Raw genomic sequence first — 14,910 nt, 5'->3', positions numbered from 1 at the left:
CCACCATAATACTGATGCTGCCACCACAATACTGATGCTGCCACCACAATACTGATGCTGCCACCATAATACTGATGCTGCCACCACACTAATGATGCTGCCACCACAATACTGATGCTGCCACCACAATACTGATGCTGCCACCATAATACTGATGCTGCCACCACAATACTGATGCTGCCACCACACTAATGATGCTGCCACCATAATACTGATGCTGCCACCACAATACTGATGCTGCCACCACAATACTGATGCTGCCACCACAATACTGATGCTGCCACCATAATACTGATGCTGCCACCACACTAATGATGCTGCCACCATAATACTGATGCTGCCACCACACTAATGATGCTGCCACCATAATACTGATGCTGCCACCATAATACTGATGCTGCCACCACACTAATGATGCTGCCACCATAATACTGATGCTGCCACCACACTAATGATGCTGCCACCATAATACTGATGCTGCCACCACAATACTGATGCTGCCACCACACTAATGATGCTGCCACCACAACACTGATGCTGCAAACCACAATACTGATGCTGCCACCACAATACTGATGCTGCCACCACAACACTGATGATGAAACCACAATACTGATGCTGCCACCACAACACTGATGATGAAAACCACAATACTGATGCTGCCACCACACTAATGATGCTGCCACCATAATACTTATGCTGCCACCACAATACTGATGCTGCCACCACACTAAGGATGCTGCCACCACAATACTGATGCTGCCACCACACTAAGGATGCTGTCACCATAATACTGATGCTGCCACCATAATACTGATGCTGCCACCACAATACTGATGCTGCCACCACAACACTGATGATGAAAACCACAATACTGATGCTGCCACCACAACACTGATGATGAAACCACAATACTGATGCTGCCACCACAACACTGATGATGAAAACCACAATACTGATGCTGCCACCACAACACTGATGATGAAAACCACAATACTGATGCTGCCACCACAACACTGATGATGAAAACCACAATACTGATGCTGCCACACAATACCGATGATGAAAACCACAATACTGATGCTGCCACACAATACTGATGCTGCCACCACAACACTGATGATGAAAACCACAATACTGATGCTGCCACCACAATACTGATGCTGCTACCACAATACTGATGCTGCCACCACAATACTGATTCTGCCAACACAATACTGATGCTGCCACCACAATACTGATGCTGCCACCACAATACTGATGCTGCCACCACACTACTGATGCTGCCACAACAATACTAATGCTGCCACCACACTACTGATGCTGCCACAACAATACTAATGCTGCCACAACAATACTGATGCTGCCACCACATGCCACAACAATTATAATGCTGCCACAACAATACTGATGCTGCCACCACAATACTGGTGCTGCCACCAAAATATTGATACTGCCACCACAATACTGATGCTGCCACCACATTAATGATGCTGCTACCATAACACTGATGCTGCCACCACTATACTGATGCTGCCACCACAATACGGATGCTGCAACCCCAATAATGATGCTGCCACCACTATACTGATGCTGCCACCACAATACTGATGCTGCCACCACAATACTGATGCTGCCACCCCAATAATGATGCTGCCACCACAATACTGATGCTGCCACCACAATACTGATGCTGCCACCACAATACTGATGCTGCCACCACAATACTGATGCTGCCACCACAATACTGATGCTGCCACCACAATACTGATGCTGCCACCACAATACTGATGCTGCCACCATAATACTGATGCTGCCACCACAATACTGATGCTGCCACCACAATACTGATGCTGCCACCACAATACTGATGCTGCCACCACAATACTGATGCTGCCACCATAATACTGATGCTGCCACCACAATACTGATGCTGCCACCACAATACTGATTCTGCCGACATAATACTGATGCTGCCACCACACTAATGATGCTGCCACCACACTACTGATGCTGCCACAACAATACTAATGCTGCCACCACACTACTGATGCTGCCACAACAATACTAATGCTGCCACAACAATACTGATGCTGCCACCACATGCCACAACAATTATAATGCTGCCACCACAATACTGATGCTGCCACCACAATACTGATGCTGCCACCACAATACTGATGCTGCTACCAAAATACTGATACTGCCACCATAATAATGATGCAGACACCACAATAATGATGCAGACACCACAATAATGATGCAGACACCACAATAATGATGCAGACACCACAATAATGATGCAGACACCACAATAATGATGCTGCCACCCCAATTATGATGCTGCCACCCCAATTATGATGCTGCCACACCAATAATGATGCTGCCACCACAAAGACCTCGTCTTTCCCAAAAATAATTGAATCTATATTGTTGATTAATACAGTAGTGGTGTATACAGAACACATCATCACATCATCCACACGGTAAATGGTTAAATGAAGCTGTGTAGATTCTAGGCCGGGCTACAGTCTATTGTTGATGAGGTTTGCTCCATAATAATGGCTAGTGGGCAGGATGTAGTGTCTAGCTGGCTGATCTAGAAGGTACCGTGCTACTGTAAGGGCAGGCATGCTGGGGTCACCCAGGTTTCAGCCGGGCTGTAACACAATGGCATTGTATCATGGTCTATCTCTCAGAGCCATACTGCCACAGCCTCAGGCCTTATGGCCAACATATACACCCATCAGATGAAGAAGGAATATCATTTAACAACGACAGAGCCAGAGGCAAACTGATATTCTATCCTCTCCTCTCCTACTCTCTCACATCTCCTCTCCTCTCCTCATTTCCTCTCCTACTCTCTCACATCTCCTCTCCTCTCCTCATTTCCTCTCCTACTCTCTCACATCTCCTCTCCTCTCCTCATTTCCTCTCCTACTCTCTCATCTCCTCTCCTCTCCTCATTTTCTCTCCTACTCTCTCACATCTCCTCTCCTCATTTCCTCTCCTACTCTCTCACATCTCCTCTCCTCATTTCCTCTCCTACTCTCTCACATCTCCTCTCCTCTCCTCATTTCCTCTTCTACTCTCTCACATCTCCTCTCCTCATTTCCTCTCCTACTCTCTCACATCTCCTCTCCTCTCCTCATTTCCTCTCCTACTCTCACACATCTCCTCTCCTCATTTCCTCTCCTACTCTCTCACATCTCCTCTCCTCATTTCCTCTCCTACTCTCTCACATCTCCTCTCCTCATTTCCTCTCCTACTCTCTCACATCTCCTCTCCTCTTTTCCTCTCCTACTCTCTCACATCTCCTCTCCTCTCCTCATTTCCTCTTCTACTCTCTCACATCTCCTCTCCCCATTTCCTCTCATACTCTCTCACATCTCCTCTCCTCATTTAATCTCCTACTCTCACACATCTCCTCTCCTCTCCTCATTTCCTCTCCTACTCTCTCACATATCCTCTCCTCTCCTCATTTCCTCTCCTACTCTCTCACATCTCCTCTCCTCTCCTCATTTCCTCTCCTACTCTCTCACATCTCCTCTCCTCATTTCCTCTCCTACTCTCTCACATCTCCTCTCCTCTCCTCATTTCCTCTCCTACTCTCTCACATCTCCTCTCCTCATTTCCTCTCCTACTCTCTCACATCTCCTCTCCTCATTTCCTCTCCTACTCTCTCACATCTCCTCTCCTCTTTTCCTCTCCTACTCTCTCACATCTCCTCTCTCTCCTCATTTCCTCTTCTACTCTCTCTCACATCTCCTCTCCTCATTTCCTCTCCTACTCTCTCACATCTCCTCTCCTCATTTCCTCTCCTACTCTCTCACATCTCCTCTCCTCTCCTCATTTCCTCTCCTACTCTCTCACATCTCCTCTCCTCATTTCCTATCCTACTCTCACACATCTCCTCTCCTCATTTCCTCTCCTACTCTCACACATCTCCTCTCCTCATTTCCTCTCCTACTCTCACACATCTCCTCTCCTCATTTCCTCTCCTACTCTCTCACATCTCCTCTCCTCTCCTCATTTCCTCTCCTACACTCTCACATCTCCTCTCCTCATTTCCTCTTCTACTCTCTCACATCTCCTCTCCTCATTTCCTCTCCTACTCTCTCACATCTCCTCTCCTCTCCTCATTTCCTCTCCTACTCTCTCACATCTCCTCTCCTCTCCTCATTTCCTCTTCTACTCTCTCACATCTCCTCTACTCCCTCTCCATTCCTCTCCACTTCTCTACTCCCTCTCCATTCCTCTCCACTTCTCTCTCCTCTCCTTTAAGTCTCAGTTTAGTGGTACTGTCGCTTTAAATAATTTATTGGTAGAATGAGTTGTTGCTGCTAGGTCAGTATCTGACATGTTTTCTTAAAGAGACGTTACACACCACCTTTACTTTCCCTTTACTCTTTATTGTCTATAAAATCACTGCGTAATCCTCACAGACAAAGACGTTTATTCGAGCAATGAACAAGATGAGTTACTTTACCATTTCATACACCTGATTTAGCTACAAATGGGACACAAACTAGGTCCAGGAGAGATACTTGTGTAGTGTAAAGAGACAGATCTAGATTCAAATCTGTCTTTAAGAGACATCTCCCAAACTACCTCCTCATGTCGCCATCTACACCACATACCCCCCACACACACACACACACCCACCCCCTCTGAGTGGTGCAGTATAAAGACAATAGCTCTCCCACGACACATGGCCCTGCAAAAAAAATATTAACACATTTTAGTGATTCATTGCATTAATCAAGTGTGACTCTGCAAGGTGTTGAAAGCGTTCCACAGGGATGCTGGTCCATGTTGACTCCAATGCTTCCCACAGTTGTGTCAAGTTGGTTGGATGTCCTTTGGGTGGTGGACCATTCTTGATACAAACAGGAAACTGTTGAGCGTGAAAAACCCAGCAGCGTTGCAGTTCTTGACACAAACCGGTGCGCCTGGCACCTACTACCATACCTCCGTTTAAAGGCACTTCAAAATGTTGTCTTGCCCATTCACCCTCTGAATGGTACACAGACACAATCCATGTCTCAATTGTCTCAAGGCTTAAAAATCCTTCTTTAACCCGTCTCCTCCCCTTCATCTTTAACCCGTCTCCTCCCCTTCATCTTTAACCCGTCTCCTCCCCTTCATCTTTAACCCGTCTCCTCCCCTTCATCTACACTAATTTTGAAGCGGATTTAACAAGTGACATCAATAAGGGATCATAGCTTTCACCTGGATTCACCTGGTCAGTTTATGTCATGGAAAGAGCAGGAGTTCTTAATGTTTTGTACACTCAGTGTCTATACATGGTGTTTATAGAATGATAATAGCTGCACTCACATGAATCAAGAATACAGCTTTGGCCACACAACGTCTAGTGTAAAAGTTGCAATCTAATGTTAAAGAGAGATAAATCTCACTAGACATATTTTACTAACATATATCCCCCTGAAAACGAGTTGCTTTATACATGGTACTCGGCTCGTGGGTTCATTCTGTATACAGAGTAAACGAGAGGTCAACAAACCTCTATCACTGTCTGTAACCACTATCTTACGCAACCCTTTACTTGCCTGCCTTGGGGGAGGTGCCATCCACAGTATTCCACAGAATATCTGCACACAGACCAGACTTAAAAGCAGAGTCGGTTTGTTTTACTCTTTAGACTAGCAGAACCCATTTTGTTCCACTCTTTAGACTAGCAGAACCCATTTTGTTCCACTCTTTAGACTAGCAGAACCCGTTTGTTCCACTCTTTAGACTAGCCCAGGTAGTCCTGCAGTAATGGAGCCTGGGTCGACCGTGAGTGCAGTGAGGAGTAGCAGGGTTCTGTGTGGCACAGAGATACGGCCTGCTCTGATTGTCATCAAGGAGGGAAAGATACACAAAATCCTCCCAGACTCCAGTGGTTCTACTGGGGATACTGCTGCTGGCTGTGAGGTAGGTATTGATTGGCTCTCTGGCTTCTGCTCAATTTGGTCTTTTTATTGTTTTGTTTTTTTTGTGTTAATTATGACTTTGTTTGTTCAGAATGTTTGCGTAATAATTTCCTATGAAGAAAAACACTTCCCAGTTCAACTAGTTCTCACAGTTTTAACGTCAGAATTAGACGTTATTGTTTCTCAAATAATCAAATTTTGAAGTTGTTGCAAACTTCAAATTTCGAAGTGTTTTAGGTTAAGTTTAGGTATTAATGCAACATTTTTAAGGTTAGGGTTAATTTCAGAATGGTTAAGGTTTGGGATTTAAGGTTTAAAACAAAAAATTATATTGCTGGATTTGAACTTGTGACCTTTGGAATCAGAGGCAGATTCACCCACTATCCCTGTCCACAGCACCTAACCAAAACCAAAACGCACTTGAACGTAACAGCGCTCACTGTTGCCCCTAGTGGCTTGGATGGAATGGATGGAAGTCAAATAAATTAAGCTAGCAGTGTTATTAAAGATGTTATTGAAACGTTCAGTTAAAGTGTTAAGCAGAGCTTGTAACCAAAATGTTTTCCTCATCATTTTCTTTGTTTTGTTCCACTGTTCAGACAAGCAAAATAAAAAAATAAAAAAAGTTTAATCCATTCTTCTCTAGTTAAAAATCTCTCTCCCTAATTTCTGAATCACGCTGTAACGCCAGTAGGCTACTCTGCTTCCAAGGGGGAAGGGCCTACAAAGGTTAGCCTGTTGGCCTAATTAAATGAAAATTTAAAGCAGATTAATGAAGAGGCTGTCTACACCTTGAATTTGTGATTCACTACCATTCTCACACTCCTGTCTGCGTGTCTCCGCTTTCTGCTGAGGAGAGCGAGAGAAAGTTGCACAGTAGCCTGCATTTGACCGAGCCAACATTCTTCTCATCTGAGTCCACTACAATATACCCATTTGTCCTCAAACTGTTGTTTTACTTAAAAACATTTTTTAAATGGAGACCATTTTAATTGAAGTAAAGATGGAGGCCATTTTCATTTAATTAAAGATGAGGCCATTTTGATTCAATTAAAGATGGAGGCCATTTTAATTAAAGTAAAGATGGAGGTCATTTTAATTGAAGTAAAACACAGGCTACTGTGCAACTTTCAGGTAGGATTGACCCCCTCCCCCTCCCTGCCTATCAATACCGAGCCGTCCAGGAAGGCTCGCGTTGCTCCGGACGACCAGGTGCTCTCTGAAGCTGACGTGAGGAAAACTTCACCTGGATCCTGAACTTTCCTAATGGGCAGACAACAGGCTGTGAAGATTGACAACAACACCTCCTCCACACGGACTCTTATCACAGCCCCCCCCCCCCAGTGGTGTTTGCTCAGCCCTCTGCTGTACTCCCTGTTCACTGCTTGCTTTGCACGACACCAACTCCACCATCAAGTTTGCTGATGACACCACGGTTATAGGTCTTTCCGAGTCAGCCTATCCAGAGGAGGCAAGTGAACCGGCATTGTAGTGCCAGGACAACAACCTCTACCTCAACAACCTCTACCTCAACATCAGCAAAACAAGGGAGTTGATCGTTGACTTCAGAAAGCAGAGGAGGGAACATGCCCCGAACCACATTAACAGGAGTACAGTCGAGAGTCGGCTTTTAACTTCCTCTGCATCACATCATCATCAGCTGTTAACAACAGCATATATAAATGTTAGGCCTCCCTGGGTCCTTTCCAGATACTACTGATGCACCAACCGAGAGCGTCCTGACAAATTGCATCACAACCACAAGGCCCTACCTACCGTGTGTGGTGAAGACAGCCCGGTACATCACTGGGTCCATGTTCCCACCCATCCAGGACATCTACCTGAAAACAGTGCCTGAGGATGTCCTGCAGCATCATCAAGGACCTCACACACCCCCCCAGCCACGAGCTGTTTACTCCTTGACCATAAGGCAGATGTTATCGGCGCATGAGATCGTATACCAACAGCCTCCGTTTCTATTTACAAACCATCAGACTGCTGAACACTCAAATTGGACTGACCAAATCAAATCAAACGTTATTTGTCACGTGCTGAATACAACAGGTGCAGACCTTACCGTGAAATGCCTACTTACAATCCCTTAACCAACAATGCAGTTAAAAAATATATATAAGTTAAGCAAATATTTACTAAATAAACTAAAGAATGGGGGGGGGTCTATGCAAATAGTCTGAATAGCCATTTGATGAACTGTTCAGCAGTCTTATGATGCTGTTAAGGAGCATTTTGTACCTAGACTTGGTGCTCCGCTACCGCTTGCCATGCTGTAGCAGAGAGAACAGTCTATGACTAGGGTGGCGTTCCTCTGACACCACCTGGAATAGAGGTCCTGGATGGCAGGAAGGGCCCTTCTGGGCCCTTTATACCTTCTCCAGATTATTGACCTTCTGCTTCCCCTGACCCTGAGACTGCCTGCCGTTCTGGGCCCTTTATACCTTCTCCAGATTATTGACCTTCTGCCTCCCCTGACCCTGAGACTGCCTGCCGTTCTGGGCCCTTTATACCTTCTCCAGATTATTGACCTTCTGCCTCCCCTGACCCCGAGACTGCCTGTCGTTCTGGGCCCTTTATACCTTCTCCAGATTATTGACCTTCTGCCTCCCCTGACCCTGAGACTGCCTGCCGTTCTGGGCCCTTTATACCTTCTCCAGATTATTGACCTTCTGCCTCCCCTGACCCCGAGACTGCCTGTCGTTCTGGGCCCTTTATACCTTCTCCAGATTATTGACCTTCTGCCTCCCCTGACCCTGAGACTGCCTGCCGTTCTGGGCCCTTTATACCTTCTCCAGATTATTGACCTTCTGCCTCCCCTGACCCTGAGACTGCCTGCCGTTCTGGGCCCTTTATACCTTCTCCAGATTATTGACCTTCTGCCCCCTGACCCTGAGACTGTCTGCCGTTCTGGGCCCTTTATACCTTCTCCAGATTATTGACCTTCTGCCTCCCCTGACCCTGAGACTGCCTGCCGTTCTGGGCCCTTTATACCCTCTCCAGATTATTGACCTTCTGCCTCCCTGACCCTGAGACGGTCTGCCGTTCTGGGCCCTTTATACCTTCTCCAGATTATTGACCTTCTGCCTCCCCTGACCCTGAGACTGCCTGCCGTTCTGGGCCCTTTATACCTTCTCCAGATTATTGACCTTCTGCCTCCCCTGACCCTGAGACTGTCTGCCGTTCTGGGCCCTTTATACCTTCTCCAGATTATTGACCTTCTGCCTCCCCTGACCCTGAGACTGCCTGCCGTTCTGGGCCCTTTATACCTTCTCCAGATTATTGACCTTCTGCCTCCCCTGACCCTGAGACTGCCTGCCGTTCTGGGCCCTTTATACCTTCTCCAGATTATTGACCTTCTGCCTCCCCTGACCCTGAGACTGCCTGCCGTTCTGGGCCCTTTATACCTTCTCCAGATTATTGACCTTCTGCCTCCCCTGACCCTGAGACTGCCTGCCGTTCTGGGCCCTTTATACCTTCTCCAGATTATTGACCTTCTGCCTCCCCTGACCCTGAGACTGTCTGCCGTTAGATTTTACATTTACATTTAAGTCATTTAGCAGACGCTCTTATCCAGAGCGACTTACAAATTGGTGCATTCACCTTAGATCTCACTCACCAGTTGTTATTGACAAATAGACACACACTCCTCGTAGCTGTTCTGTCTTGTTGATGCACGGAAACCCCAGCCAACTGTATATTATCCATGTCGTCGTTCAGACACGATCTGGTGAAACAGATGTTTTTAATGTCCCGTTGGTAGGATAGTCTCAAATGGAATTCATCCAGTTTATTCTCCAATGATTGCATGTTGGCCAATAGGACGGATGGTAGAGGCGGGTTACCAACTCGCCTACAAATTCTCACAAGCCACCCAGATCCCTTGTATCAGCGTCTCCTCTTTCATGCGAATGACGCGTGCAGAAGTAAATCTTTCGCGTCTGACTCGTTAAAGAAAAACATGTTGTCCAGTTCGAGGTGATTAATCGCTGTTCTGATATCCAGTAACTCTTTTCTGTCGTAAGAGACTGTGGCACACATGTACTCATTCACGCACACACCCTCCCACAGACACCCACAAATCCACACACACACACAAACACACATAAACTCGGCAACAACAAAAAAACAGCCCTTTTTCAGGACCCTGTCTTTCAAAGTTCATTCGTAAAAATCCAAATAACTTCACAGATCTTCATTGTAAAGGGTTTACACACTGTTTTCCATGCTTGTTCAATGAGCCATAAACAATTAATGAACATGCACCTGTGGAACGGTCATTAAAGACACTAACAGCTTACAGAAGGTAGGCAATTAAGGTCACAGTTATGAAAACTTAGGACACTAAAGAGGCCTTTCTACTGACTCTGAAAAACACCAAAAGAAAGGTGCCCAGGGTACCTGCTCATCTGCGTGAACATGCCTTAGGCATGCTGCAAGGAGGTATAAGGACTGCAGATGTGGCCAGGGCAATAAATTGCAATGTCTGTACTGTGAGACGCCTAAGACAGCTACAGTGAGACAGGACGGACAGCTGATCATCCTCACAGTGGCAGACCACGTGTAACAACACCTGCACACGATCAGTACATCCGAACATCACACCTGCGGGACAGGTACAACAACTGCCCGAATTACACCAGGAATGCACAACCTATCCTTTAGACTGTCCGCAATAGGCTGAGAGAGGCTTGTAGGCCTGTTGTAAGGAAGGTCCTTACCAGCCATCACCGTTAACAACATCGCCTATGAGCATAAACCCACCGTTGCTTGACCAGACAGGACTGGCAAAAAGTGCTCTTCGCTGACAAGTCGCACCATTTGTCTCACCAGTGGTGATGGTCGGTTTTCATGTTTATCGTCGAAGGAATGAGTGTTACACCGATGCCTGTACTCTGGAGCGGTATCGATTTGGAGGTGGGGCGGTGTGTCACAGTATCATCGGACTGAGCTTGTTGTCATTGTAGGCAATCTCAACGCTGTGCATTACAGGAAGAGTGGGGTAACATCTCAAATCAGGTGCAGTCCATGAGGACGAGATGCACTGCAGTACTTAATGCAGCTGGTGGCCACACCAGATACTGACTGTTACTTTTGATTTTGACCCCCCTTTGTTCAGGGACACATTATTCCATTTCTGTTAGTCTGTGGAATGTTAGTCTGTGGAATTTTTTCAGTTTATGTCTCAGTTGTTGAATCTTGTTATGTCCATACAAATATTTACACGTTAAGTTTGCTGAAAATAAACGCAGTTGACAGTAATATAATAATAATAATATATGCCATTTAGCAGACGCTTTTATCCAAAGCGACTTACAGTCATGTGTGCATACATTCTACGTATGGGTGGTCCCGGGAATTGAACCCACTACCCTGGTGTTACAAGCACCATGCTCTACCAACTGAGCTACAGAACGACCACAATGTGGTGAGAGTGAGAGGACATTTATTTTTTTGCTGAGTTTATATACACTGAGTGTACAAAACAATAAGGACACTTTCATAATATTGAGTGACCCAATTTGTGGACTCTACAAGGTGTCGAAAGTGTTCCACAGGAATGCTGCCGCATATTGACTCCAATCCTTCCCACAGTTGTGTCAAGTTGGCTGGATGTCCTTTGGTTGGTGGACCATTTTTGAAACACATGGGAAACTGTTGAGTGTGAAAAACCCTGAAGCAGTGCAGTTCTTAACACAACCGGTGAGCCTGGCACCTACTACCATACCCCGTTCAAAGGCACTGAAATATTTTGTCTTCTCCATTCACCCTCTGAATGGCACACAAACACAATCCGTGTCTCAATTATCTCCTCCCCTTCATCTACACTGATTGGTGGATTTAACCCGTCTCCTCCCCTTCATCTACACCGATTGGTGGATTTAACCCGTCTCCTTCCCTTCATCTACACCGATTGGTGGATTTAACCCGTCTCCTCCCCTTCATCTACACCGATTGGTGGATTTAACCCGTCTCCTCCCCTTCATCTACACCGATTGGTGGATTTAACCCGTCTCCTTCCCTTCATCTACACCGATTGGTGGATTTAACCCGTCTCCTTCCCTTCATCTACACCGATTGGTGGATTTAACCCGTCTCCTCCCCTTCATCTACACTGATTGGTGGATTTAACCGGTCTCCTTCCCTTCATCTACACTGATTGGTGGATTTAACCCGTCTCCTTCCCTTCATCTACACTGATTGGTGGATTTAACCCGTCTCCTCCTCTTCATCTACACTGATTGGTGGATTTAACCCGTCTCCTCCCCTTCATCTACACCGATTGGTGGATTTAACCGGTCTCCTTCCCTTCATCTACACTGATTGGTGGATTTAACCGGTCTCCTTCCCTTCATCTACACTGATTGGTGGATTTAACCCGTCTCCTCCCCTTCATCTACACTGATTGAAGTGGATTTAACAAGTGAAGACCTGGATAAGACCACATGGAAAGAGCAGGTGTCCTTAGTGTCTTGTGCACTCGGTGTACATTCATGCTACACACACAGCACAATTTTTTATTTATCTAACTAGGCAAGTCAGTTAAGAACAAATACCTATTTACAGTGTTGGCCTAGAGGTAGTGGGTTAACTGGTCTAGGAACAGTGGGTTAACTGCCTTGTTCAGGGGCAGAACGACAGATTTTGACCTTGTCAGCTCGGAGATTCAATCCAGCAACCTTGCAGTTACTAGCTTAACACTCTCACCAATAGGCTACCTGCCGCCCAAATTGCTGCTACGAGATTTGTTTTCACTATTGCCTATACTGCACAATTTAATCACTTGCCCCCGATCCCACTTACTCTGATACATGTGTAAATAATTGTACTATAATTGCGACTTCCTGTATAATGCTTATACTTACGTATTCATCATATTCTTATCTTATCTTTAATTATTTTTTCTTATTGTTGTTGCATTATAGAGAAGGAACCTGAAGTACGCATTTCGTTGGACAGTGTATACCATGTGTATCCTGTACATAAGATTAATAGAACTGGAAACTTAAAACTTGGTTCTCTGGCTCACTTCCTCCCCCTGTTGGAGAGAAAAGATACTGTCATTCAGTGTATTTATTTCTCACCCATTTGTAGTTCAATCGGGGCTATTTTTGTGGCCTAGATTGTTGAAGTCTTTAAAAAATGTAATTACACTGTAATAACATCTGTATTACTACAAATACCACCCTATTCCCTACATAGTGCACTACGTTTTGACCAGATTCCAATGAGCCCTAAGGGCCCTGGTCAAAAGTAGTCCACCATATAGGGAATGAGGTGCCATTTGGCCATTACTGATTGAGCATTACTATGAAGGTGTATAACTAGTTTTAATGGTGTATCTTAACCCTGGTCCTGGGACCCAAGAGTGTGCACATGTTTGTTTAATCCCTAGCACTACACAGCTGATTCAAATCCTCAACTCATCATCAAGTTTGGATGATTTGAATCAGGTAAGGCAAAAAAAAAAAAAGTAAAACCCTTTGGATCCCCAGGACCAGATTATAAATTACAAATAGTTATACGTTATATATACGTTATAGTTTTAATGATGTAGCATTACTGACGTAGCATTACTGACGTAGCATTGGTGACGGAGCATTGGTGACGTAGCATTACTGACGTAGCATTACTGACGTAGCATTACTGACGTAGCATTGGTGACGGAGCATTGGTGACGTAGCATTGGTGACGTAGCATTACTGACGTAGCATTACTGACGTAGCATTGGTGACGGAGCATTGGTGACGTAGCATTACTGACGTAGCATTACTGACGTAGCATTGGTGACGTAGCTTCACTGACGTAGCATTACTGACGTAGCATTACTGATGTAGCATTACTGACGTAGCATTACTGACGGAGCATTGCTGACGTAGCATTACTGATGTAGCATTACTGACGTAGCATTACTGACGTAGCATTACTGACGTAGCATTACTGATGTAGCATTACTGACGTAGCATTACTGACGGAGCATTGCTGACGTAGCATTACTGACGTAGCATAACTGACGTAGCATTACTGATGTAGCATTACTGACGTAGCATTACTGACGTAGCATTACTGACGTAGCATTGCTGACGGAGCATTGCTGACGGAGCATTGCTGACGGAGCATTGCTGACGGCGCATTGCTGACGGAGCATTGCTGACGGAGCATTGCTGACGGAGCATTGCTGACGTAGCTTCACTGACGTAGCATTATTGACATAGCATTACCGATGTAGCATTACTGACATAGAATTACTGACGTAGCATTACTGACGTAGCATTGCTGACGGAGCATTGCTGACGTAGCTTCACTGACGTAGCATTATTTACATAGCATTACTGATGTAGCATTGCTGACGGAGCATTGCTGACGGAGCATTACTGATGTAGCATTACTGACGTAGCTTCACTGATGTAGCTTCACTGACGTAGCATTACTGACATAGCATTACTGATGTAGCATTACTGACGTAGCATTGCTGACGTAGCATTACTGACGTAGCATCTGACGTAACATTGCTGACGTAGCTTCACTGACGTAGCATTACTGACGTAGCATTACTGACGTAGCATTACTGATGTAGCTTCACTGACGTAGCATTACTGACGTAGCATTACTGATGTAGCATTACTGACGTCGCTTTACTGATGTAGCTTTAGATCCCAAGTGGTATAAGCCACTGCATCTCAGTGCAAGAGGTGTCACTACTGGTTCGTATCCCGGCTGAATCACATCTGGCCGTGATTGGGAGTCCCATAGAGTGGCCAGAATAGTCCCAGCGTTGCCGGGGGAGGCCGTCATTGAAAATAAGAATTTGTTCTTAACTGACTTGCCTAGTTAAATAAAGGTACAAATAAATATATTTACTGATGTAGCTTTACTGTGATTTGTATTTATTATGGATCCCCTTTAGTTCCTGCCAAGGCAGCAGCTACTCTTCCTGGGGTTTATTATGGATCCCCAT

General features: G+C 45.4%; 1 protein-coding gene and 1 long non-coding RNA gene across 6 annotated transcripts in view; one reads left to right on the top strand and one right to left on the bottom strand.

Annotated features, from left to right (window-relative positions):
• The first annotated feature begins 5,603 nt into the window (after positions 1–5,603).
• Positions 5,604–14,910, top strand: part of zgc:103559 (Allantoinase, mitochondrial) — a 31,460-nt gene continuing 22,153 nt past the window's right edge. The window contains exon 1 of one of the 2 annotated variants that reach the window (XM_052466705.1): positions 5,604–5,940. In XM_052466705.1, coding sequence (XP_052322665.1) covers positions 5,785–5,940 — 156 coding nt within the window. In that variant the 5' untranslated portion in view covers positions 5,604–5,784. The remainder of the gene's footprint in view (positions 5,941–14,910) is intronic. The other variant, XM_052466701.1, reaches the window with a different exon arrangement.
• Positions 8,369–9,452, bottom strand: LOC127908411 (uncharacterized). Of its 4 annotated transcripts, XR_008067129.1 has the most exons (4): positions 9,170–9,452; positions 9,032–9,100; positions 8,895–8,963; positions 8,369–8,827 (listed from the first exon to the last, which is right to left on the bottom strand). It is a non-coding gene; the product is annotated as an uncharacterized LOC127908411 (long non-coding RNA). The 4 variants fall into 4 exon arrangements; XR_008067127.1 differs by lacking the exon at positions 8,895–8,963 and having other exon boundaries at positions 8,369–8,620; positions 8,690–8,827; positions 9,032–9,452; XR_008067128.1 differs by lacking the exon at positions 8,895–8,963.

This window comes from Oncorhynchus keta, chromosome 1 (genome assembly GCF_023373465.1).
Source record: "Oncorhynchus keta strain PuntledgeMale-10-30-2019 chromosome 1, Oket_V2, whole genome shotgun sequence".
Classification (NCBI taxonomy): Eukaryota; Metazoa; Chordata; class Actinopteri; order Salmoniformes; family Salmonidae; genus Oncorhynchus; species Oncorhynchus keta.
The sequence above is the reverse complement of the archived record's forward strand: the minus strand, read 5'-3'. Positions and strand labels throughout refer to the sequence as shown.